The sequence below is a fragment of the Pleurodeles waltl genome, chromosome 3_1, assembly GCF_031143425.1.
Source record: "Pleurodeles waltl isolate 20211129_DDA chromosome 3_1, aPleWal1.hap1.20221129, whole genome shotgun sequence".
Taxonomy (NCBI): domain Eukaryota; kingdom Metazoa; phylum Chordata; class Amphibia; order Caudata; family Salamandridae; genus Pleurodeles; species Pleurodeles waltl.
Window position 1 is genome coordinate 364,635,561 of NC_090440.1, and position 26,561 is coordinate 364,662,121.

The 26,561-nt window shown below is 44.5% G+C and overlaps 1 protein-coding gene across 1 annotated transcript in view; it reads left to right on the forward strand.

The window, feature by feature from the left end:
- The window catches only part of TRPM7 (transient receptor potential cation channel subfamily M member 7), a 1,269,618-nt gene that overhangs the window by 396,718 nt on the left and 846,339 nt on the right, over window positions 1-26,561 (forward strand). The window contains exons 12-13 of the mRNA XM_069222535.1: window positions 18,481-18,615; window positions 22,963-23,016. Of these exons, the coding sequence (XP_069078636.1) occupies window positions 18,481-18,615; window positions 22,963-23,016 (189 nt within the window). The remainder of the gene's footprint in view (window positions 1-18,480; window positions 18,616-22,962; window positions 23,017-26,561) is intronic.

Genomic DNA, 26,561 nt, shown 5'->3' on the forward strand with positions numbered 1-26,561 from the left:
CTTGTTGGACCCAGCCAGACCTCCAGAGATATGAAGGACTCTCACTGCTTGGCATTCTCTGCCATATCTAAGATCTTAGTCAGGGGCCCATGATGTCCTGTAATCTATCCTGGCATGACCGCCAGGAGCAGTTGATACCCTTCGTGGGATTGCACATGACCTTAGCCAGAAAGGTGGCCATGCACATATCTAGTTCTGGGATCAACGCTACCTTCTCCTCGGAAGATGGACCTTGGCACTCATCCCAATGACAAGCCCTGACCTCTTAATCAAAAGGTTTGCGTGAACACCCGCCACATAGGTGGCCACTTAGTGACAGGGGGATCACATGGAGGATCTGGGGTGAAGTAGGGTTGCAAAGAGTTGTCTCCCAAAAGGCACCACTGCCTGGAGGGGCCCATTTCGCTGTCCAGTTCGCCCGGAGACTTTCTCCTCCTCCCTTGGATCGGGGGACTCCAGGGGCATGGAAATAGCGTCAGAGGCTGCCAGTGGAGGGTTAGACTGAAGAAATTATCTGCTTCAGCTGTTCAAATGTGTCCCTGTCCACTCCTTAGTCACAGGGTATTTTAGGTGCTATGGGCTTACAAGGGTGATTCCCCAGGACCCCAAAGGCTTTCTTGCTGCCTCTTTCGTGCAATGCAGTTTTTCTTGTTGCCAGCCCTTTGTGCTTGGCTTAGTAAGTTTCAGACTTTCTCAGCGCAGGAACCTTAAACATTATTGCTTCCTGATGAAGCAACCATGAGTACTCGTTCCGTTCAACTTCCCAAATTGGTATTAAAACTTCTTAGAGTTCACTGATATCCTTTAAAAATCTGTTGCCACTGGTGGAAATGTCATAAAATACATAATGTTTAATTTTACCTGGATAAGACTAGGGACATTGGAAAAAATTCCCAGTTATTTTGTATTTGTTATTGCATTTATACAGGGAGTGCAGGATTATTAGGCAAATGAGTATTTTGACCACATCATCCTCTTTATGCATGTTGTCTTACTCCAAGCTGTATAGGCTCGAAAGCCTACTACCAATTAAGCATATTAGGTGATGTGCATCTCTGTAATGAGAAGGGGTGTGGTCTAATGACATCAACACCCTATATCAGGTGTGCATAATTATTAGGCAACTTCCTTTCCTTTGGCAAAATGGGTCAAAAGAAGGACTTGACAGGCTCAGAAAAGTCAAAAATAGTGAGATATCTTGCAGAGGGATGCAGCACTCTTAAAATTGCAAAGCTTCTGAAGCGTGATCATCGAACAATCAAGCGTTTCATTCAAAATAGTCAACAGGGTCGCAAGAAGCGTGTTGAAAAACCAAGGCGCAAAATAACTGCCCATTAACTGAGAAAAGTCAAGCGTGCAGCTGCCACGATGCCACTTGCCACCAGTTTGGCCATATTTCAGAGCTGCAACATCACTGGAGTGCCCAAAAGCACAAGGTGTGCAATACTCAGAGACACGGCCAAGGTAAGAAAGGCTGAAAGACGACCACCACTGAACAAGACACACAAGCTGAAACGTCAAGACTGGGCCAAGAAATATCTCAAGACTGATTTTTCTAAGGTTTTATGGACTGATGAAATGAGAGTGAGTCTTGATGGGCCAGATGGATGGGCCCGTGGCTGGATTGGTAAAGGGCAGAGAGCTCCAGTCCGACTCAGACGCCAGCAAGGTGGAGGTGGAGTACTGGTTTGGGCTGGTATCATCAAAGATGAGCTTGTGGGGCCTTTTCGGGTTGAGGATGGAGTCAAGCTCAACTCCCAGTCCTACTGCCAGTTCCTGGAAGACACCTTCTTCAAGCAGTGGTACAGGAAGAAGTCTGCATCCTTCAAGAAAAACATGATTTTCATGCAGGACAATGCTCCATCACACGCGTCCAAGTACTCCACAGCGTGGCTGGCAAGAAAGGGTATAAAAGAAGGAAATCTAATGACATGGCCTCCTTGTTCACCTGATCTGAACCCCATTGAGAACCTGTGGTCCATCATCAAATGTGAGATTTACAAGGAGGGAAAACAGTACACCTCTCTGAACAGTGTCTGGGAGGCTGTGGTTGCTGCTGCACGCAATGTTGATGGTGAACAGATCAAAACACTGACAGAATCCATGGATGGCAGGCTTTTGAGTGTCCTTGCAAAGAAAGGTGGCTATATTGGTCACTGATTTGTTTTTGTTTTGTTTTTGAATGTCAGAAATGTATATTTGTGAATGTTGAGATGTTATATTGGTTTCACTGGTAATGATAAATAATTGAAATGGGTATATATTTTTTTTTGTTAAGTTGCCTAATAATTATGCACAGTGATAGTCACCTGCACACACAAATATCCCCCTAACATAGCTAAAACTAAAAACAAACTAAAAACTACTTCCAAAAATATTCAGTTTTGATATTAATGAGTTTTTTGGGTTCATTGAGAACATAGTTGTTGTTCAATAATAAAATTAATCCTCAAAAATACAACTTGCCTAATAATTCTGCACTCCCTGTATAGCACTTACTACTCCTTACGAGGAGTTGATGTGCTTTACAGTGAGTGGAACTCTACTCTGGAACTCAAGGTTAATGGTTAATCTAGTAGTTATTGCGATTAATCATGTGCTGTCAAGAAAAAATTGCATGCTTTTACAGGAGTTACTTAGTTGATAGACTATTAATATCAATTAGGTGTGCTCATTAGTGTGGGCTATGTGGTGTCAGGTGAATGGTTGACGAGATAGATAGGCTGGCAGAGATTAGGTAATGTTAGGATACAGGGATAGGCGTTTAAAGAGGAGATGTGATTTATGAAATGAGGTTGAGGCAGACTGATATGGGATTGTACTCGGAAATAGAAGGCAAACAGAGGATTGAAGGTAAGATGATGTTCACTCTTGAAAAGGAAAGGAGAGGACCCAAGTGGAAGTCAGTCAAGGTCAATTTTTTATGCACAGTTTTAGCAGTATAGTGAGCAAAGGCTTTCTGAGACAGCAAGCAATACGAGGGTGTAAGCTGTAGAAAAAAACAACAACATGGATACTGCTGCATATTGTATTGAGCTACTTGTAGAGCGCATTCCGGCAGGACGCATTAAAGCGCTAATCTGAACAAGTAAGGGAAGCGGAGGGGTACCAACATGCAGAACAAAACACCTTTTGGGAGAAGAGCCAAGTTTTAAATTTTTTCCTAAAAATGGCGTGAATAGTAATTTGCCGAAGAGCAAGTGGTAAGCCATTCCACAGCCTAGCGGCTTCCACCGTAAAAGCACGATCCCCCATCTTGCCCTATGGCAACGGGGGACCGCGATCACATATTTGGTAGACGATCTCAAGTTTATGGTAGGTTGATACAGACACAGAGTGGACTTCAAGTATTCACAGCCCTCGGATTGCAGGGCTCTGTGAGTAAGGCAGAGGGTTTTAAAAATGATTCTCTTATTAATAGGTAGCCAGTGTAGCAATTTCAAGCTCCTACTGGCAGAAGAGGACTGTGGGAGATTAAGGATCAAACGTGCCGCGGTGTTCTGAATAGACTGTAATTTGTCAAGGGACAATTTATTGGCATTTAGCAGAAGGGCATTGGAGTAATCTAGTCTAGAAGTGACTAGAGCCAGCACGACCGGCATTCTTAAATCTTTCTCTAAAAAATGCATGATTTTCCTAAGAGTTTTGAGAATCCAAAAACAGACTTTGATGATTTGATTTATTTGAGGCTTGAATGAAAGGGAGGGGTCAAATATAATGCCTACATTTTTAGCAGAAAGACACGGTGAGGGACATCCCCCACAGGCTTCTGGCCACCAACTAATATCCCAGGGGATATTATTACGGCCAAAGCACATAATCACGGTCTTATCCCCATTAAGTTTGAGACAGTTGCTGGCCATCCATTTATTGATTGTAGCCATGCATAGTTGAAATTTCTTTTTCGATTCTTCCCAGTTGTTTGATACAGGAATAATCAACTGAGTCTCATCCGCATAGGATACAATCTGGAAGCCGAAAGAGCGTACTAGGTCAGCTAAAGGCGCCATATACAAATTAAAATAGAGTAGGACTGAGGGAAGACCCCTGCGGCACTCCACATGGGAGTTGAAAGGGAGAAGCTATTTGACCACCACATGCCACTGTGATGGATCTATCGGTAAGGAAAGATCTCAATAAATTCCAAGCCTTGCCCCTCACTCCAGCCTGGTGGAGGCGCTGGAGCAAGATGAGGAGAGAAATGGTGTCAAATGCGGCGGACAGATCAAGTAAAACTAGAATAGTGCCTTCTCCCATGTCCCCTTTTCTGCGGATCATATCAGAGGTAGAGATTAAAGCCAATTCGGTGTTGTGCGCCCAGCGGAATCCGTGTTGGAAGTGGTCCAACCTTCCATTAGCTAGAAGAAATTTGACAAGCTCCTGGTTGAGATGTTTCTCTAGCATTTTGGCAAGGATGGGTAGCAATGAAATCGGACGAAGATTGGAGAGATCTGTTGCATCTTTGCCAGGTTTTTTAGCAAGCGGGATAACCGTGAATTGTTTCCAATTAACAGGGAAACTACCTTCCATCAGGATTTCCACAAACACAGGCTCCAGGGCAGAGGCAATCGGAGTGGGAGCTAATTTTAATATACGTGGCGGACAGGGGTCAGTAGGTGAGTCGGATTTCATTGACTGAAGAATGTCTACGATTCTATTAACAGAGAGGTTGCAAACAGTGTAATTGATTGCTGGGGTCAGTGTGTAACAGAACCTCTTCCCAACCCTCCTCTAAGTCAGGGGGAGAAGACTTGAAATCTGTTAGCAAATTAATGATTTTGTTCTTAAAGAAGTCAGCGACCTTTTGACAGTACTGAGAAGAGTTATCTGAAACAGCGGGTTCTGTATTAATCGGAATAGTCGTCAGAGCTCGCACTATTTTAAACAGTTCTTTATGAACATTGATCGCCTCTCTGATGGCTTTGGAATAATAATTAGTTTTAGCTAACCTAATGGGCAATTTATATTTTCCGAGAGTGTCTCTAAGTTTATCTCTCTCCATCTGAGTTGTATTCATTATCCATTTACGCTCCTGCCTTCGATAAGCTCTTTGCAGAATTTTCAGCTCCTCTGAATACCAAGGTGCCGAGGGCGGCTTAAGGGATTATCAGAGTCTGGGGAGCAAGCAGGTCAACAGCGCTTTTCAAGCCAAGATCAAAAATCTCTAGATGAGTACAATCAGCTGTTCTGGCCTGATCCCAACTGCGTTTAAGCGCCTGGGGAAATTTATCTTGTTAATTTTATGCCATGGTCTTTTAAAGACGGTAGTGGTAGGCAATTTAGGAGCAGGGTCAGGGCTGCTTGATTTAATAGATAAAAGATAATGGTCGGTCCAATCCAAAGCCCTGTTATCGTATCTAAAAATCAGTCCAGATCGGGTGAAAATGGCATCAAGCATGTGGCCCGCATTATGAGAAGGCGAGGTGACCCCCACATGCCAGTCTAGATCTGCATAAAACTCGTAAAATCTATAATAGCTGGATCAGACACATCTTCCAGATGTAAGTTGAAGTTGCCCTAAACAATGGCATTCTTTACTAGAATCAGGGGATCGAGCATTGATGGCCATGCATCAAGGAAGGCCTTCTTGGGGCCCGGGGGACTATAAACTAGAAGGCCCTCCATTAACATAATATTTTGTGATTTAATTTTAAAAAAGGAGCCTTCACATATTGACTGTCTACAGTTGAGCGTCTCCAACGTGCAACTTAGATAATTAAAAAAAATTATAGCAAGCCCTCCTCCTCTCTTCTCTTCGAAGCAGACAACTCAAAAGTGCAATTCTTAAGTGTACACATTGCTTAAACAATACCAGCCTGAACCTGCAGAGTGCCAAGCCCCAAGCATAGTCTGGAGTATCCCAACCTTTGTACAGGGATTGTACAAGGCGAGCTGGTTCTGAAAAAAACAGAAGCTCTCATTTAGTGCTCCACCGTCACTATTCTGTAATTAAAGGTTTTTTCCACTCACTCTCAAAAACATTAGTTATTTGGCACTGGCTGAGAGTGTCTCCAATTCCCAGTATTTTGTACCCGGTCACCTGTATGTGGCCATGGTAGTATATGTATTGTACGAATAAGCAAAGCAAAGTGATGGAGGCCTTGGTAAATCCACTGGCCTGTTCCTGTGCACAAGATGATGATGTTTTCCCAGACAGTGGACGTTTATTAGGAGGGAGGAGACCTTGACAGTGGCGTGAAGACAAAGGAACAGGTTCCTATAAAAATTCAATTAGGTGCTGTTGCTGTGAGGGAGTGCTGATTAGTCTTCCTATAGCACTGCCACTTAGTGGGGTCTGCAATTTCTGTTGTTCAGAGTGAGAAATGTCTTTTAGGTAAAACCACCATTTTGTCCCCCTTCTCCAATCACTGTCTTTGCGGCTTTTCATAGCCAAGTGCAGATGTTTCACACCTCTTTGTGCCTCTGTTGTGGGTGATCCAGACGGGAGATTACTCTGCTGTGAGAAGCATTGTCTGACGCAAAACTGTCTACAGAACAGAGTAGTGAGGCAAATTAAACAAAAGCCACCCAAACCTGTTTTCCTCCAGGCAGATTTTTAAAAGCCTGGCACTTCCTTGTTTTCAGAGAAGGTTTAAGAAAAAATCCAGGAGAGTTTGCGCAGCACTCTGTGTGCATACCCTATTCATATGTAATGGATTTTATTCCATACTGAATTCCTGCATATGGAACCAACCAGGTATCTTACTTATTTTAGAATTGTGACATTGATGTGGAAGGAGGAATTGAAACACTTCAGTACTTTACTTGTCATCACAATCGCTGGTAAAAAAAAAAAAAAATTCCAGTAAAGGCAATTTTCGTTTCTACTAAATGATTCATACCTAGAAAAAAAAAAATTTATAGTGGGTGTGCTAAAAGGCCCGTGTATAGAAGAGCGACAATAACCTTTGGTAGCAGAATGACATAAACATACCTTTAATTCTACATACTGTATGTGAGCCTGGCAGTTGGCACATAAATGAGGTAAAAATCACAAGCAGCAACTATCTTAACCCCAAATGTGGTGGGTTCAAAGTCTGTGGAGCAGATGTAAGACGTGCAGCTAAGCTCCAGCCAGGGTTGCACAGACCTAATGCAGCCTTCCCTGAGCTCGTGAGAGGGGTGTAGTGAGTCACCCAAGACTGCCCGCGATGTAGCTCATTGCCCCAGATGTACACCATGTACATCCTTTAGCCAGGTGTGGCTAGAGGCAGTAAATGTCACCGTAGGCCCCTTCCGCTGGATCTGTCTGAAGATGCTGAGTTCCACCTTCAGGCAACTCCAACTCTGATGCTGTTTTAGCGCTGAGTGTTGAAGAGGCAAGGTGAGAGAAAGGGTTTTTGGTTGGAAAACGTGTAGAAAGAGAGCTCCAAAGGAAAAGCTACACACATACCCAAACAACATAAAATAACATATAGAATGTCCAGCCTGTTGTGAGAGTCCGATTTATCAACAAAACATCAAGGCTAATAATACTCTTGTCTGATGTACCTAAGTCTTTGTTAAGATTCTCGCTCTATATCAGTGGTGGCTGGTGGCTGAATGCAGTGGTGGGGCACAAATACAAGATGGAATTGCACCTTGTGAGTGAGCCTCACTACCCACTTATTCCATTCACCTACTCACCCACTGCCTTTGGTTGCCTACCCATTCACTCATCCACATTGTCATCCACTGCCATTCACACAACTTTTATACACAGACACCCACATTTTTTCAGCTACTCAGTCAAGCCCTGCAAACACTTATTGAAAGAAACACACATGCCTCACCCATCCAGTATCCAGCAGCTTCATTGATAAAAGCTACACTTTTACTTGAGCTGCAGATTACATGTTTAATATGACATATCAGGTCATTAGTCTGCAGAAGAAATAAAACAAGTATAACTAGCCTTGATAAATTACTGGAACCATTACTGCCTTTGAGAGACCAAATCACCTACAGAGGTAGTGAAGGGAAGGGAAGGGAGAGGAGAGCTGAGAGAACAGATGTTTTGTCTTATTGTCTGTAAAAAAAGATAGAGCTCCAACTTGCTTGTGTGCAGGGTTGTCTTTAGCATATTTATGACTTGAGGTCTTCCGGTCACACTCCTGTCTCCCAGAGAGCCCTGGCTGAAGTTATTAATTGTATTTATCCCATTTCTCTGTCATAGACTCCAATCCAGGAAAAGGGGATTTATTTTGCGCAATGCCAAATTCTCTTAATAAAATGTGACCTCTGGTAACATGCTTCTCAACCGACCCTTAACCATTGCGTCATAGAGTGGGGCATGGTCAGTAAGGCCTTCTGATCACACCCCACCATTTGAGTATATAGGAAAGGGTGGAGTAATAATGTCAGAGTGGCATGAAGTTTTTAGAAACCCGGGCTGAACAGAAAAATGCTCCAGGCTGTTTACTATCAGGGCTCCTGGTGGAGGAGATAAGCCAGGGATGTCACTGCGTTCTGAGAACATGGAAGGGCTTTGAGTGGGCAAGCCCTGTCAGTCCTGCTGTGCAGCTTTCAGCCACATACTCACACAGGCGCAGTGGGGCTTCTGAAAGTGCACAACTTTCACTCGGAAAATGTTGTGCAGAAAATGTTCTGCTTTTATCATGTATTTAAATATATGCTTCAATAAAAAGGCCAGAAAAGGCTAGGTGTGCAGCCCCTTAGCCCTTGAACACCAGCCGCCCCTGCTCTATATCTTGTTTCCCAAGTTATAGTCTGCACTGGTGAGAAGCCAATGTAACAACATTGTAAGTAGAAACTCTGTTAAACTCACTAGGAGAAAGGGATTCCCCTAATAAGGAATCACTATTGATTTTGAATTCCTATGAATCGGTAATAACTATTTGCTTAATTAGTATCTTAGCGAGACTATTAATAACTGTTATCAGAAGTGTTGCGGCCAGCAGTTTTAACCACACACTAGCCTTTGAACAGTTTAATCATGCCAAAAACATGTGAACAAATTGCCTAGAGAAAACTGCCACCCTCAATGAGGCAAGAAAATGGATAAAAAATCTCTGCAAGGAAGAATCACGTTCTCGACGCGGTAACTGGACTTATCGCTGGAGGCTGGGCATGCTTCCTGGTGAAGAACGGACTTGGAATCGGCAGCGAATGAGCTGCCAGCAGGAAGAAGGCACTGGGTTCCCTACTAGAGTGCTGTACATCCCCATGAAGAGCAGCCGACTGGAGACAGAGGAATCAGGAGGAAGTCCGGAATAAGGAGCAGTGGTAAACAGGTGGGGCCTCTTATTATAGGCTGGTGCCCTGCCCAATATGACTGCCGCTTAAGGTTTTCTGGGGGTTGCAGTCCCTTTAGTGCCAAAGGAAAGGAATAAACCAAAAATGAAACAAATGAAAACGTCAGTGTACTTTCAGTACCAATCACAACCAGTAATGATATATAATAGGAAGAAAACATATTCTTACAGTGCCTTTTGTATGATTGGTGTAAACATTTGTCATTCCTGGGATACATGGCAGTTAAACGACAGTTCACATATGACCATCATGGTCTGAAGAAAAATGATGGGGGGGGGATAGGCCCTAGACCGGGCACAGCCTATTAACGTTAAATAAAAGGGCCCTCGCCTACATGTGGTCTTTGGCCTATACCACCCTTCTGTGTGTACATGCATTTTATTCCAAGCTGGCTCGGCCTAACGCATGTCATGGTGTGCGCACCACCAAATGTCACCCCGCTGCTTTGGCGATGAAGATGGGATCCTCCCACACGTGCTCCTGTCGCCTCCTGCATCCACGTCACACCTGCACCAGCAGATCCATGCTGCAGGCATGATCAGCTGCCTCAGCAGCCCTCCCCATGCTCCTGTGCTACCGATGATATCCACAGCTCGCTGCGAGCCCCCGCAGTGACGAGGAGCCTGAGCGTGGCACCTCCCGAGGCTGTGTCCCCGAGCGCTCCCTTCTACACCCAGCGCTGCACTCAAGCTACAGCCAGCATGCCGCCCTGCACAAGGCCTCACACTTCACCCATCTCATCCGCATACCTCAGGCCCTTCTGCTGCATATGAAGGAAGTAACTCTCATGCCTTCCGGTGAGAAAGTGCGCGCAGTGTGCCTAAGGTGATTTCAAAAGAGGAGGAAAGGAGTTTCACACAGAATTTTTCTTCATGTGCTGAATGTATTTAATCCCAATCCATTTACGTGTTACATCTGATATAGTTTACAATTACTTGCACAAAAAGACACCCTCACAAGAAAAAGAAAGAGAAAATAAACTAAGGGGAAAAAAAAACAGGAAAACATGGGGAGAAAAGAAAAAGAGGGAAAAATGACAAACACACCCCTATAACAAAGGCGTAAAACAGCACAAACGCTGCCTCAGAGCAAAAGAGCCCTGTGCTGACTATGGTGAACTCAACAGCTTACCCCTGCTAAGCTAGCAGATACCACACACAACACCCAGTCATGGCAGATGATCAAAATGCAGCACACCTGCAAGCGCAGCCACAGAGACGGTTTCCCCCACAACACGCGCTTGTAGGTGTTACAACCCTTCAGTGATTTAGCTGATCAATCTTACACCATCACCGAGCTGGAGAACTTGGGTAGGAAGGCTAGAAAGCTATTTCATTGCCACAAATGAAACTGTCGGAGGAGTAAAATGCTCTCTCCTACTACATTACGCTAGGGATGAAATATAAAAATTGTTTTAGCAATCCCAGCAGCAGTAAGAGCCCTCAACGCACACTTCGATCCGTTAACTTAACCCAGACTTTGAACGCTTCAAGTTCTGCCAAGCCCACCAACGAGGAGCCCATTGATAATTTGTATGCACGCCTGTGCGCACTAGCCAGTAAATGCACTGCGAATGACCAGCAAAAGGAAATAGAGCGCAGCATATTCATATTCAAGGGTGTCACAACAAGACACTTAGGCCCTCATTACAACCCTGGCGGTCAAAGACCGCGAGTGCTGTTCTGTCGATTGCACCGCTTTACCGGTTTACCGCCACGTTGGTCTTGGCGGTTGTAATCCCCCAGGACAGCGCTGCCCAGGGGATTAAGAGTCCCCCTCCCGCCAGCCTTTTCATGGCGGTAGGAACCGCCATGAAAGGCTGGCGGAAAGGGGAGTCGTGGGGCCCCTGGGGGCCCCATGGAGCTTTTCACCGTCTGTCCATTTGGAGCCGGCTCCCGTGTTGTGGCCGACATCCCCACTGGGCCGGCCGGCAGAAACTAGGTTTCCGCCCGCCGGCCCAGCAAAAATCTCGTAATGGCCACCACGGGAGTGCGGCTGCATTGGCGGCCGCACAGTGGTTACATCTTGGCAGTTGCCGCCTGCGAATGTTGTAATGAGGGCCTTAGTCCTCACCCTGAGGCAACCAAACTTCAGCCTAGATGACATCCTCATTGTGGCAAGAACTCACTGCCTGTCAGCTGCAAGAGCCGCTGGAACAGACATCGCCATAATCCAAGCTTCGGTGAAGGCCCCTACAATGAAAGTGGAATGGATCGATGCCATACACAGAAGAGGGAAATCAAACAAACCCAGGATGCCTGCTCCCTCACAGACAGGGCTATGCTGTAATTACTTTGGATGTGAAGAACACGCACCAACAGACTGTCCAGCGGAAAGCCCCAAATGCTCAAACTGCAGCAAATTGAACCATTTTGCAACCGTGAACTGAGGGGGAGCAAGGGATAGAGGTGCCAAAGTTAAACGAACCCCGACAAGAACAATAAGGCAACTCTCCCTGGAAGAACCAGAATTCCAAGTATCTGGCAAGTGCCCACAAGTACACCATCTAGAGTACTTCTCACCAGAAGACAAAGAGGAAATCTTCCTAGTCTTGTTCACGAATGACCTGAAGTGACACAGAAGGCCTCAAACAGCATCTGTGGTAGAAATCATTGGATCAGAAGTAATAGCTGTGATAGACACTGCTGCTTCAGTGAATGTATGGTTATCCAGCAATACTGATGCCTCTGGCCTTAGCCACCACTCACCCCATCCAGTACCAAAAATATGCACATAATGAAGCCAGTCCCGCCACCACTAAAAGGAAGCATGACAGTAAGCATACACTCAAATGGCCAAGAAATGCTGATGATGTTCCACATAGCAGACAAAGAATCTGACACGCTGATTGGAAGCCACTCTGCAGAGGACTTGGGACTAGTCTTGTTTGCAAGTTACATGAAAGCATTCCAGATAGACAGAATGCTGAGTCAGTTCTGTGGTCTATTCACTAGCCTGAAGACACCCCCAATCAAACTACACATCGAAGAATCCATCAGCTCAGTCTCCCTGCAGCACCAGCTGGTGCCTTTTCATCTGAGACCACTCACTGAACAAAAGCTTGACGCACTGGAAAAGCAAGAAGTTATAGAAAAGTTATCCGGACAAAAAACAGGGGTATCATTAATGGTACTGACCGAAAAGCCAAGACAGCCAGGAAAGGTGCGGTTGTGCATCGACATGCGTCTTCGAAATCAGGGCATAAAACAGGAGGGGCAGGTCATGCCCATAGTGGACTATATAATTGCTGCCCTGAACGGGTTGTGATTGTTCTCAAAACTCAACATCAGTGCTGGATATCAGATGCAAACCACTCAAAGCACCTTGGGTTACGCAGACTCAACTTTGGCATCTCCTCAGCAGCAGATTTCCAGAATGCCATATGCCAGACACTGTCTGGGTTTCAAGACGTCTTGAATGTAATTGACAATATCTTGATTTATTGAGCCATTGTGTATGGAGACCTGACTGGCAAACCTGCTGGGGGGGCTAAACCCCCCAGAAAGCCTCTGTGCTTTCTGCCACACTGTGCAGGAGGATGGGGTTGCAGAGCTATTAAGGTGCCTCTTCCTGTCCGCAGTGCAGGACACCATTGTGTTTGGAGGCCTTACCTTCTGGGGTGGGACTACGTCCCCCAGCAGGCCTCCGTGCTTTTTCTCACACTACTCAGAAGGAGGGGGCTGCAGCACTATTAAAGCGCCTCCTGCCTGCAGTACAGGATGCTGTTGTGTTTGTAGACCTGACGTGCTCACACAAGAAGTAGAACAAGGGAGGTGGGCTCCATTAGCATTTGCCAGCAAGGTGCTCATGCCTACCAAAGCACGGTACACACAGATCGAAAGAGAGGCCCTAGCCATCAAGTAGGTATGTGAACATTTCCATTTGTACTTCTGTGGAATGCTCTTCAGAGTGGTCACCGATCACCAAGCTTTCATCCTGTTTTTTCGAGGTATAGCACCACATACACCACAACGCACCGAATGCTGGGCCTTTCAACTGTAACACTATCACATGGACGTTGTCTTCCCAGCAGGGTTCCAAAACCCTAGCAGATTTCCTCTCTTGCCATCTGCCCCAAGTCATGGAAGAGAGGACTGACAACAACAAAGCAATGGATGAATATGTCTACATGGTGGCACAAGGCGCTTGCCTGAAAGCACTCAGCCTGCACGAAATTGCAGACGCTACAACCACAGATGCATTACTGATGAAGACAGGGCTAGCTTTAGCACTGGTGCCTCCCTGTGCTGCAGTCTTTTTTGGTGCCCCCCACCGTATGATCATCTCCTCGGATTCCCTCACTACCACCCTGCAAATGTACCCCTCATCGTTCCATACATTCATTTGTTTTAAAGCGCTTTTAAAGACTGGCTTTACAAATCCACTCGTCTATCCACAGAAAATATAGTTCTGTTCTTTGCAGCAGACACTTTCTCTTGCAGGAACATTAATCACAAGGAACTTTTCAGCAGGTGCTTTCAAATCGCAAGTTTCATAAGTTAGTGCTAAACACAGCGCCTCCTTGAGGTCAGCGCCCCCAATCAAGTCCAGCACCCGGTGCGGCCGCACTGCTTGCACCACCCTAAAGGCGGTCCTGCATGAAGATGAAGGGTGCGCTGCAGGAAGACTCGTGGCAAGACTTCCTACTCAACACCAGCGACTGACATGGGCCAGACAAAGAAAGACTTAAAAACTCTGGACAGTATGTGAGGAACTCTGCACCAAACTGAATGGGTTTATCCTGCGGGACCTCTAGCTGGTGATCTCAGAAACTCTTCAGGACTGAGAAACCGCACTAGCCCACGGAGGGCACCAAGGTACTGCCAAGATGAAGTTACACATGCGGGAAAAGGTATGGTTTCCCCTTCTGAAACTGCAGTGAATAACCTAGTGCGACAATGCCCTGTATACCAACTGTAGTGAGCTGGGTCTCTATATGCTGCACTAAAAAGTACATTGTGCCGAGAACCAAGTGGATCCCCTATTGATTTGCAAAGGCAAAAGTAGATAGGACTAATGCTCTATTTTTGTGGTAGTGTGGGCGAGCAGTTAGGCTTATCAAAGGGTACTCACAGAGGCAATAAATGATCCACACACTCAAAGAACAAATCTAAGATCAATTTAGAAAAATAGCATTTCTTTTTACATATATATATATATATATATATATATATATATATATATATATTGAAACCAAGAACTTCGTTACAAGGTAAACATGTTTTTAAGCATAAATACTTTTCACTTGCAAAAACAGACACAGTGCAGTTTTTGAGTTCTTCAGTGTTAACCTATGGGAGGAAAACAAAGTCAGCAGACAAGTTGAGTACAGCGACTTACAGGACCAGTTACCTGGGTTTAATGTAAGTAGTGGGCAAGGTCTAATGCAGCACCTACAGTACACCCTCAGTGGCAATGGGGCAGCTAGGTGCAGCTAGGTGCAGGGTGCAAAATAAAATTGTCCAGTGCAATCCTATGGAGACCGGTCACTGTGAAAAGAGGCTGCAGGTTAGGACTGGGCGTCCTGTTTGGGCAAACCACTAAGTGGGCTCAGGTCTTGCGATGCTCCTGGACGTAAGGACACCAGTGGTCCTCTTCTTGATCCGTGGCGTGCGGGTGCAGAGGGTTCTTAGACCGTTGGGATTTCTTCACCAGTGTTTGTTGCGGTGGAGGGGGTACAGATCAGGCTGCAGCTGTGGGCTGGGGAACCAGTCCCGGTGTACCAGCAAGTGGGCTCAAGTCTTAGGAGACTGGGGGATGCAGTGACACCAGTGGTCATCTTCTTGGTGTGCAGCATCCAGGAAGGTGCAGTGGTCTTTCAGTGTTACCGTCCCCAGAGACAGTTGCGGGTGAGGTGGGCCTGCACAAAGAGGCTGCAGGTGTCGGTATGTAGGTCGCATTGCCCGCTTTAACATGGGATGGGAGGCTCTGGTCCAGTGGTGCTGTCCGGTGACAGCTTTGGTGATTCAGAGTCCTCTTCAGTAGTTCTTCTGTGCTTGTAAGGATGCAGGAGAGCAGCTCCACTAATCCATTGAAGTTCCTTGTGCTGGGGTGAAGGCTGGCAGTCTTCCCAGTCTTTTGCAAGTTTCAGCAGCTGGCAGATGAGGTGAGTTCTGTGGTTCAGGGGTGCCACCTAAATACTCAATTTAGTGGTGTTACAGGGAGTGCCAGGTTGCAGCCAATGGGTTGCCTACTTTTAGGGTGAAAACACCCTTTTTTATGACCTCTTCGTTGGGAAGTAGGCATAAACCTGACCCTAGTGGCCTAATTCCTTCCAAACCAAGATGGAGGAATTTAAAAAGTGGTGTCTACATCAGCTCGTCCACCTTAGGGGTGGGACTGGCATGAAATGGGCACACCTCCTAATATGCCTAATTTTCCCGCCAGTTTTGCTGCCAAAAGTGGGATCTGAACAGGGTGGTTGTTCACCTCCGCCATTTAGAGAGACCTGGGTCACATTACAAGAAGGCTAGGCCTTTGAAGCTTCCCGTCAACACCCCCTCCCAGTGCAGGCTTTTGTCTCTGGACGCTGAGAGTGCTGGCTGTCACTCAGGGTGTCAGAAACGTGGCTAAAATGGCTGAACTGATCAGGACCAGCCAGTTAACACACTAGTAATTGGTAGGTTTTCAGGGGGCATCTCTAAGGGTGCCCTCTGGGTATATTTATTGGTAAATCCAACACTGGCATTAGGTGGGTTCACCAATACGAAATTTTTGATACCAAACATCCCTATCTTCAGTGAAGCCATCATGTAGCTGGGGAACTAGTAGTGACCAGTACATGTTTTCAAAGTTACTTCCCTGGTTCCTTACTATATCTGAGAATCGACAAAGATATAACAGGGGCATGTCTGCTCGGGGCATGTATAATCCACCCTGCCTTAGGGCTGTAAGGCCTGCTAGAGGGGTGACAACTTATATTATATGCAATGTTGGGCAAAATGGCACACCAACTGTGCCATGTCGTGTTTTTACTTTTATATGCACCAAAACGTGCAGCCTGTAATGGCAGCCTGCCATGTGGCACAATTTGTGCTGCAGCCCTTAGGTACCCTCTTTGCTCCCAGGGGTACCATTTACTAGGGACTTGCTGAGGATGCTAAAGATTTTCCCAATTGGGGAAACAACTATGCAATTTTAGGGGAAGAGATCCGACACTGGGGATCTGGTTAACACAAACCCAATGCATTTTCAGTCAAAATTACAACAGATACCTGGCAAAAAGCGAGGCTCACTATGCCAAAAAGGGTGCTTTCTTACACCAACTCACCAGCTCTCAGGAAGCCCCAGCACCAGCCATAACGGAAGAACCATGCACCACCCCTTGGTCCAAGATGAGCTTACATTTTGAAAGTTTCCCGAATGGGAGAACTACCATTGTCTTTATTGACAGCTACTCTGTCAACCCATTGTCGAGGTTGTTGACTCAATAGCACTAGACAATGTCCCACCAGTATTAAAGAAAGTATTTGCACTCTTTGGCATTCCCGAAGAAATCAGACAACGGTCCACCCTTCCAAGGGTCATAGTTCAAGGAATTACTTGACAGCCGGGGGATACGATTTAACCGCATTACACCTCAATGGCCATAAGCAAATGGGAAGGCCAAACGCTTCCTGCATACACCATCCGAATTGCCAAAGTCAGAGGGACCAACCCTGAACTTCAGAGATTCCCACGGGATTATCACAGGACACCTCACTGCATCACACAGTGGCCCCTTTGATCATTGATGCTGAACGGACCCTGGACACGATCCCTGTCTATGCCGGATGGTAACCACCATCATATAATCGTGAAGGCACCCAGGCCCGATGCTTGCTGAGAAATACACGCCTGAGTAGGTGAGCAACAACACGGCAGCTGGCGCCAGGCGACGGAGTGATCATCGAAGGATGTACTTACGGAGCCTCTCAGGACTGCTCCAGCGTCAGCTTATTGCCCAGGATATGGTCTGTGTACATCCTCTATCCAGGCGTGGTTAGAGACTATAAATAAGAGTCTTTAACCGCATGCGGTCTTTGGCTCAGACCACAGTTGTGTGTACGTCCGCGCTAGCTGCGCCTAACGCTGACAGGGTGGGCACACTACCAGATTTCACCCCGCTACAAAGGCATTGGACAAAGGTGCAGAACCCAGGACAGGGACCGTAGGAGCAGAACGGGCGAGGGACAGTTCAGGGGAGGTGCCTAGAGTAAACATAATCTTTGTGAATCTCTCGCGTTGGTAAAAAAGACTCTCAGCAACTCGACCATCCATTCCCGGCATGCAAGAGGGCCGTCACCACTCGGCAAAGCCCGACACCATCCATGGATATATTTTTTGAAGAAGGCTACCCCTATCGGTATCTGGCAAATCAGTTGTTAACTATGGTACAATACATATTTGTCTAGCTCCGCCCAAACAGTCCTTTTCCGATTTGATTGTCTCGTTCACAGTATTTTATCATCATCTATCAGTCATCCTTTATACAGAAAGCTGAAAGCTAATTTAACAAGATGTACGTTAGCGGAGTCTGCATGGTTGTATAATGTCCTCACATCAGACACTCGGAAAGCTTCAACCCGGTAGTCTGCTCACACTTGTGTTACACAGTAATTTTTTAGAGTCAAATGACAGAAAAGACCCACTAACTTTTCATGCAACTGCTCAAAAACCATCCCTTCTCCCTGGCTTTAATCTGCAAGAATGGAAAACCGGACATGTAGAAGATATCCTTGGAATTCTTAGCAAGAGTACTGTTTGGAGAAGCAGCACGCTGAAGCAACTGCTAGTACGAGGTATGATGAGAGTGGGAGGCCGCAGTCTCCATGAAGAAGCAGTGTCCTATTTTCATCTTTACATGATTCTACATATCTGTCTGTCTTTCCCTATATTCCGTACCTGTTTCAGAGAGGGTAAAGCAACAAGGTGATGGTTATTCTGCATTGTTCTTGTAAATGCTTCTTTCGATTTTGGTCTTATTTTAAAATTGAGAAAAACATCTGAACTTCAGTAAGTCCAGCCCTAAGTAGGCTGCAGTTCATTGATGTGCATTTAAATTTGAGTTTTCTACTTTCACTATGCTTTACCTACATATGTGTTAATCCCGCACAAGTGCGAGTTAGTCTGGTGTTTGCCATCAATGAAGAGTCCTTCAATGCAAAACTATAACTTCAAGTAAGTCACTTAACTTTTTACCTAGTGTTATGTGTAGTTATTGACATTAATTTCACTTCTTCAAAGGTTGGATCTCTGGAGCAGGCAATGTTAGATGCTCTTGTTATGGATAGAGTTGCCTTTGTGAAACTACTCATCGAAAATGGAGTCAGCATGCATAAATTTCTTACAATTGCTCGGCTAGAGGAACTGTATAACACAGTAAGTGCATTACATTTCTTTCTTAAATGTTGTATATGAGGACTTGTATCACTTTTGGGTTTTGTATTTGTTTCTATTACCAAATGTTAGCCCATGTTCTGATAACCATCCAAGATTGAAGATAGGATTATCAATGAATAATTGACTGTACATGTAATTTTAACAGTAGATTTCTTTTATGTTTTTTTTTTTTTTTGTACATTTTTGGAAAGTGTTTTACTCAGATTAGTATCAGTTAAATTGGGAATATAATTAATTTGAGACAAACCATCACTGAGATTCTGATTCTTTCGTAATTGATTTCACCACTTTTAGAACCTGTTTATAAAGCTTTCTTGCAGCATCTTTTATGCAGTTTGTTGTCAGCGCTTTGTGCTCAGGTTAGTATTCAGACTGTCTCCGCACAGAAACCTTCAACAGTATTCTATCCTGATCACACAACCATTCGGACCGACTCCTCTCAACTTCTTAAAGTGGTTCTTTGACTTTGCTGATATCCTTTAAAATCCAATGTCACTTGCGAAAATATCCTTAACTATTTAAACGGTAACATACTTATTTTTACCAAGTTATTTCTAAAGACATTGGAAAGTGTTCCAAATTTTTTGTTACCCGCTTTAAGAATTAAACCGGTCCCCACTGAAACAGCCCTTTTCTGATTGATTGTCTCTTTCACAGTATTTTTTTTTATCATCTATCATTCATCCTTTTACAAGGGAAGCTGAAAGCTCATTTAACAATCTCCAAGACAGCAGAGACTGCCTGGTTGTGTAATGTCCCCACCATATCAGTCACTTAGAAAGCTTCAACCTGGAAGTATGCTCACACTTGTACAATGCGCTTGTGCTTAGATTCAAATGGTGTGTGTGTGTATGTGTATATAAACATATAGGTAGTTATAGTTAGGACCCTATTTCCAGTGAAGAAGTGTTTTTGACTTGCCTATATCTTTGGCGCCATCTGACAAGTCTTCACAATTTTCCAAAACAAGTGTTCCCCGAGAATCCTGAACATTGGAAGCTTCGGGGTGAGCTGTCAAGCGGGGGCCAAGAAAAAGGGAAGGGTAAAAAAAAAAAAAAAAAAGTGTGTTTCCCATTATAATTCCCATCAGGATTTTGAACACAACTACAACCCGAACTGTTGGATGGAATTGCACCAAATTTGGCAGAAAAGTAGCTTTTGGTCCAGAAAGAAGCCTTTTTGTTGCTTGGTGTAAATCTGTTCATTAGTTTTGGAGGTATTAAAGTAAAAAGAAATATAGATATCTAGAGGCACGAGAGCTTCACGAAAACTCCTGATCGCATGCAGAGATATAATTGGCTGCAAACACTTCAACCAGGAAGTGTTGACAACCTTCTTGGGACTTGGCTTCAGCTGAATCCCAGAAAAAAGATTTAAAAAAATGAAAAAGGGCCAAGGTAGGGACACCCTGACCCCTTAGCTCTGGTGCTTGGGTCCCAAGGGCAAAAAAGCACTCCTGTGCTTGTTTTACTAAAGCCTCCAGGTGGGCCAGATCCCAAGGGCATATACAAAATAAAGGAGGGGTCACACAGGGACCCCCTCCAGGACCTATTTATGCACCGGTTTCTGCCACCTCCCTAGGGCTTAAATCAAATAGTATGCAGGGTGGTCCTGGGGACTGCCACCTCCCTGGGGCTTACTTAAATGTTTGAGGGTAGCCGTGCTGCCCCTCCTCATAGAGCCATACATGGCCCTGGGGACTCCACCCCCCAGGGCTGGCTCCTGGGATGCCCACTCCGGGACATAGCAGTTTGTTCTGACTTGGCTGAAGCTGTTGCTCCCGCCAAATCAGAGTAAACACTGCTTTTGCTGACAGGGAGCTGCATGTTTAGCAGCTCCCTGTGTGCAAAAGCAGTGCCGGCTCCCGCAGGAGACTGGGAGCTGGCTTGGACTGGGGGGCCTTGGGGCCCCCCTGTGGTGCCATTGCACACTGGGTGCCCTGGGGGGCACTGAGGAGAGATGGCTGGGCCCCGTGGGATGGGGTCCCCTGGGCCAAAATCGGCCAGGGGAGGTGGGGGAAGGGGCACGTTACTCCTCCCTTACATAATATGGTTCTTCCTAAAGTGCTAAGAGTATGCAAATGTGCACATCACCAGGAAGCTGCACCTGCTTGGCCCCTCACCGTCTACCTAGTAGTACGCATATGTCTTCCCCTGTTTTGGCAGACAGATAGACAGCTTCCCAAATGGCCCCCCCAGTGCGTTTCCCACTGATTTTGATGGTGCATTCTTGAGGCCGAGGAATATGTGGACATGTCCACAAGCCAAAGAAGCATTCATTCCATATAGATAAGAGTAAGGGCCCTGGTTTGGTGGAGATTCAGGTGTTTGTAGTCTTGTTGGCGTCTCTAAAGGAGGATTCACGTTATCAAAAAATTCTACAGAAATAGGCAACAAAAACAATCATGTTGCCAAAAACGCACACAGTGTCACAGGTAACATTTCCTTGTGCTCCATTACACAACTGTTGTGTAGAATACAAAGTGGACATTTACCCAAGGAGGCAGAAAGAATTCCACTTGGGTAGATATTTCATGCAAAGCTGTAGATTCTTGGATAAAAGGGCAGGTGAGGTTTCTTTGTGGCACGCACAGCTACTGACACACCCACACAGACACTCACACACTCACCCTGTCACAGACACTCACACACCCACTCACAGAGACACTCTCACACCCACTGTGTCCCTTTCAAACCTCCAAGTCTACTGCTTGTGGTCTCTGAGGGTCAGGACGTAATGACGCTGCTCGCATATGTTGTGCATTTTCACACCTGAAGTGCTTCAGATTGTTGAAGGCCCAGTTAGTTTTTGGTTGTGGACCAGAGGGAGAATCTCAGGTGGACTCCCTCTCCGAAATGTAAATCACCTTCCTAAAAGATTTTCCCACAAAAAACACATCAACACAGTCTTCTTGGTCTCTAGGCCTTTGGGGGAGTCTCAGTACTCTCCCTGATGCTGAACTCTTCCTTGATATTAGATGACACCCCAGCTCCTAAAAGGCAAGACTGAAGTTTTCTGGTGGAAGGGAGTGTCTGATATTTTGCGACACACATGGATTGATCACACAGGGAGATGTCTTCCAGTGGGCTTGGCAACTTTAACTGTTCCGACAGTGCGTTTCCACTAGCTTTGCCTCCAGCAACAATATCCGAGTCAAATTAGCTAGTGCGCCATCCCCTGTTCATTTGTGCCCTTCTTCTGTGTAGATTTGCATCTCCCCAGGGCCCAAATGTTTGCCCCCTTGAGGTGATTTCAGTTCAAATTCAGATTCCTTGGCTGTGGAACATAAAGTCGATGGTCATGAGTAGTATGATGACTTTAAGGTATTTCATGTACCACCATGTAAAATACTGATGCCATCATCTAGAGAGACTTTACAAAATGTCAGTGGCTTAGATACTTCAGCAGAGAGAAGAATTCCTAACAGTCCGGTTCTGCCTTAAAGTTTCATCTTTGCAATCATTCAGAACGTAGTGAAGGCTTGGAATTGCTAACATTGTGATGGAAATCTAGCAATTCTCTGTAGTTTCTGTAGCTTCTGTTTAATGATGTTCTTCGATCCTGTAATGGCTGCATGAGAGAAACCCTTTGTGTGTCCAGCAGTCCACATGCACATATCCACATGCCACAGTCACACCCCGGGTAACCACTCTAAGTCCTCTCACTGAAGAGGCTGGTTGTTAAGCTATCATCAAAGCAGGACCACAATCCCGCTAGTATGGCTGATTAAGACAGGACTCCAAGAAGCTTCACAGCTTAGATTTGTGCCTTAGCTGCTCATCGCTATGCACAGCTAATGCCATCTGCCTATTTGGTCTATCTGTATCTATTCATAAGGTGAGGATTCTGCAGTTGGAAGTATCCATCACAAGAACAAACTACTTGCCTTCATGACGCGGGACAGCTATCAGAAAGAAACTGATGTCAACATGCGGAGTTGGCGGTTATTTGTCCCCATTTTTGTGTGGGATAAACCTGACACAGAGCTGCACACCATCACCTATCACCGCACTAGTGAATTATGAGAAAAATCTCAGGATCCAGTCTGGCTCCTGGGGGTATTCAAGGTTAAATGGTGTATCCATCACACAGAATGTTAACAAAGGTAAGTAACTTATGAGGGACTGGTGTGTAGGCCTACTTGTTCATAATTGTGAACTTTAGCAATATCGTATGCATGCTTTAAGACTTTATCAGTGTTTAATTTGTGGAATGTGCCCTGAAACATTTTACTAGTGACATGTAATTATACTAGATTACTAGAATTTAATGGAATTGGTACTACGGCAGTTTTCTAATTTCGTTTTTTTTCTTCCATCTAAACAGAAGCAAGGCCCAACCAATCCTACGCTTTTTCATCTAGTGCGGGATGTGAAACAGGTAAATTATATTGTGTTTACAGTTTGATGCAGAATTGTTTGATGTTTATTTGTGCGTCAATGTTTATACAGCACTAACGAGAAAACCTAGTTGCCTCTTAGTGCTTCAACATTGATGGTGTCTTAGTACACGAACATGGTACATAGAAAGACTGCTGTTGCATTAATATGTTAAGGTTTATATTGGTCACCTTAACGCACAGATTTGTTAAACTACATTTGTTAAAAGACTGTGCTGCTACATGTACAGTGAGGGGAAAGCAAACATGCATGCATCTATTCAACAGTGCTTTTTTGTGAAATGTACTTTGATGTCATGGCTAGCACCATCTCAGACCTTTAGGTGGAGAGAGCAGATTTTAAAGAGGTACGTTTTCAGTTTTACTTTTAATTGAATTATTTGTGGACATTGTAAATGTCTTAATGGAGGTCAATCCAGAGACACGCAGGGGTGTTGGCAAGCAGATGTGTTTTTTTTGTACATGTCTATTGAAGATTGGCTCAGTGGTCATTCTCCTGTGCCTAAAATTGGCCTTGTAACATTACAAGTTTTTTTTTCTCAATATTTATTTTGGAACATGGACTAGAAGCCCATTCTAGTAGTAGATTTTTTCCTAGGAATGTGATTTCCAGACATCAGCAGCAGTGGTCATGTTGTAGCGAGGTGTTGTGAGAATTCTTTAATTTAACTTCACAATTGTGTAAATGCCATCTTTAAATCTGTCCTTTGTGTAGCACTCATTTTCCCTGAAAAGATAAGCACTGTAGATGGCCAGCACGGAGTAGGTAACCCCTGGTTGCCAGTGTGCTCTGATTTTCACTGTTAAAAGCTAAAGGTGCTAGTCTTACTATGCCAAGTAGATGACAGGATGAGTGCTAAAGAATTCCCAGAGCATAAGGGGTTGAAAGAGCTCCAACCTTTCAGTGTTCTGATATGGAGGACCAACATTATTTTCAGTAGTTAACTACTTATTTTAAAAAAGCCAGTCCTTCTCTGGATTGCATCAAGACATGCCCACTAAATCTTCTTATAACCACAGGACTTCAACTTGTGTGTACAGTATGGATATTGGAAGTCACAGATCATAAGGGGCTTTTGGATCTGAAAATTGATCTCACTACCTTGACCTAGAGCTCACTATGAATGAAAACCTATTAGTGACACAAGCCAAAAAGAGTTTATGGCCCCAGCCCACATTTCCCTTAACCTTGCATGCCCTGTATTTAGCCTGTAGATCCACAGAGCAGGAAAAAAATAACCACATGTTCACTATTCCTCCTGTGGTTGTGGTTTTCACTCATCTACCAGTATGGAGCAAACCTCAGTGATGTCACAGATCCAGTAAGGTTACTTCAGTTTATCGGCTGCCCACTTTGCTCTGATATATTATACCCACATTACCCATACCCATATTTATATTTTAGAAGTATTTTATACTAACCAAGATCATAGAAAGTGCAAAACCATTATATTGAATGTTAGCAAATTTGAAATCCTTGAGCAAAAGCAAATAGAAGATATCTAACATTTTCTTATGAGCAAACAGGAGCCTGCATTTGAATTTGAAAGAAATGAACACCCTCTGATTATTCTCATCAGTAATGGTGAACACATTTCTTATCGACGTTTTAGAGTTTATGGATGGCATAGCATTCCCCCGAAATTCAGGAATTCTTCCTTGAGTGACTAAATACCATTCCTGTTTGACTATATATCAGAGAACTGTCTTTGTTAACCCCCTTCATAATATTGCTAAGTTTGAGCAATGGTAACAAAAAGTCATTAAAAGATTAGATTTGTTTTTATGCTTTTAGTGGGATACAAACACAGAGGCATAATAAAACATCATAAAAACTTCAGCATTTGAATACACAACATAATGTATTGAATGTTTCCTTTAAGCCAAGGACTGACCTCAATGTGATATTCATTGTTAAGCCAAGGATTGCATTTAAGACAAGGAAAAGCTGCAAATTGACATTGCTTATTGATCTCAGTCTGTCACATTGCCTTGGTGGTATTCTATACTTAACAGTATTTTTTTTTTAGTCAACAACTTTATTTGAATTTATAATATATGAAATATGAGCGATAAAATAACATATTACAGTGTTCTGTGACCTCCGTTGCAGAAAGTAGCAAAAAAGTCTAATGAAGTATGCAACAGTACACATTTCTTAGACTAGAGTGTGAAAAGAATCCACTTAACATAAGGATATCACATGCTATGTAAGTCAAAAAAGCAAAAACAAGACGAGTTTTTGAGGTCCAAAATCATAATACAATAATATCAACAAGTAGAAAAAAAAATTACCAAATTATTTATTTGAAGTATTAGGTGTGCAAAAGCAGAACATAATCATGGCTCAACAAAAAGTCTTGTCTAGTCTTGGTTTTTACAAAAAATTGGTACACAATATGGGGGATTTTTTCAAGATAAAAGCTTGAGACGTAATTGCAGACTTCCAAGATGCATCAAAGGTAAATGAGATTAGGTTAAATGTGTTCTTATTGTTTTTCTGACTTGCTTGTTATCATGCCGAATTGATCCATTATTACCCAAAATCATATTTTGTGATTGTGAATCCCATTTACCTTTGTTAGATCTTGTTAGTCTAGAATTATGCCTCAAGCTTGTAGTGGTCTAACCCCCTTTTCCAAGTAGCGAGCGGGAGTGGTGCTATGTCCTTCCAGTGTTTCCCGGTATCGCGTTTGGCAAGAGCAAGGCCTAGGAACAGGAGAGCACCAACTTAGGATCTCTTGGTAGAACCCATGAGAGGACTGCCCTCTCACAGGAGAGAACTCCCCACCAGAACACATCTAATGCTGTACAGCAATTGTAAAAAAGGTGCCTTCCGCCACACCACTGCAAATGCATTGGAGGAAGGCCACCAGATCCATGTGCCACAGACTGTGTTGGGTGTAGTAGGCCCTGTGTAATTATTTAACTTGAATAAGGCGGAGGTAGGTTGACACTGCGACCTCACTGGGATCCCCTAGGATCTCTGTCCAATCTTCATTATGTAGTGTTTCAAGATCTTTTTCCCAGACAGCCCCAAGGGCAGGTAGTGTGTTAGTGCTAGTAGTGACCAGGGTTAGGTAAATCTGTGTGATTTCGTGTGAGTCGAGGTCTTCCATGAGGAGTCTGCCCTCAAGGGAGTTATATTCAGGGAGGTCTGTGATACAGTGTATGTAAGGGGGGAGGGCATGACTGAGCTGGAGATATCAATGGAATTGGCTCCAATGCAGTTGATATTCCAGCCAGAGGGCTTGATATGATTTCAAGATAGGGCCCTGCATACCATCTCACAGCCTTCAAGTTCCTATGAGGTCTCATGGTCGAAAACCATCTAACCGGGACTCCTTCCACATTCTGATTGACCCAGTGCATTTGTGCTACTTCCAGTTAGTGTAAGTGGCAAGCACTATCAGTTCAAACTGCTGACCTTTGGGGTCACCACGAAACCTCAAGTTTTGACAAAATGCTTTGCATTAGGGGCTTGAACCAGCAAAGACAGGACATCCATGTATTCCCATACCTGGAA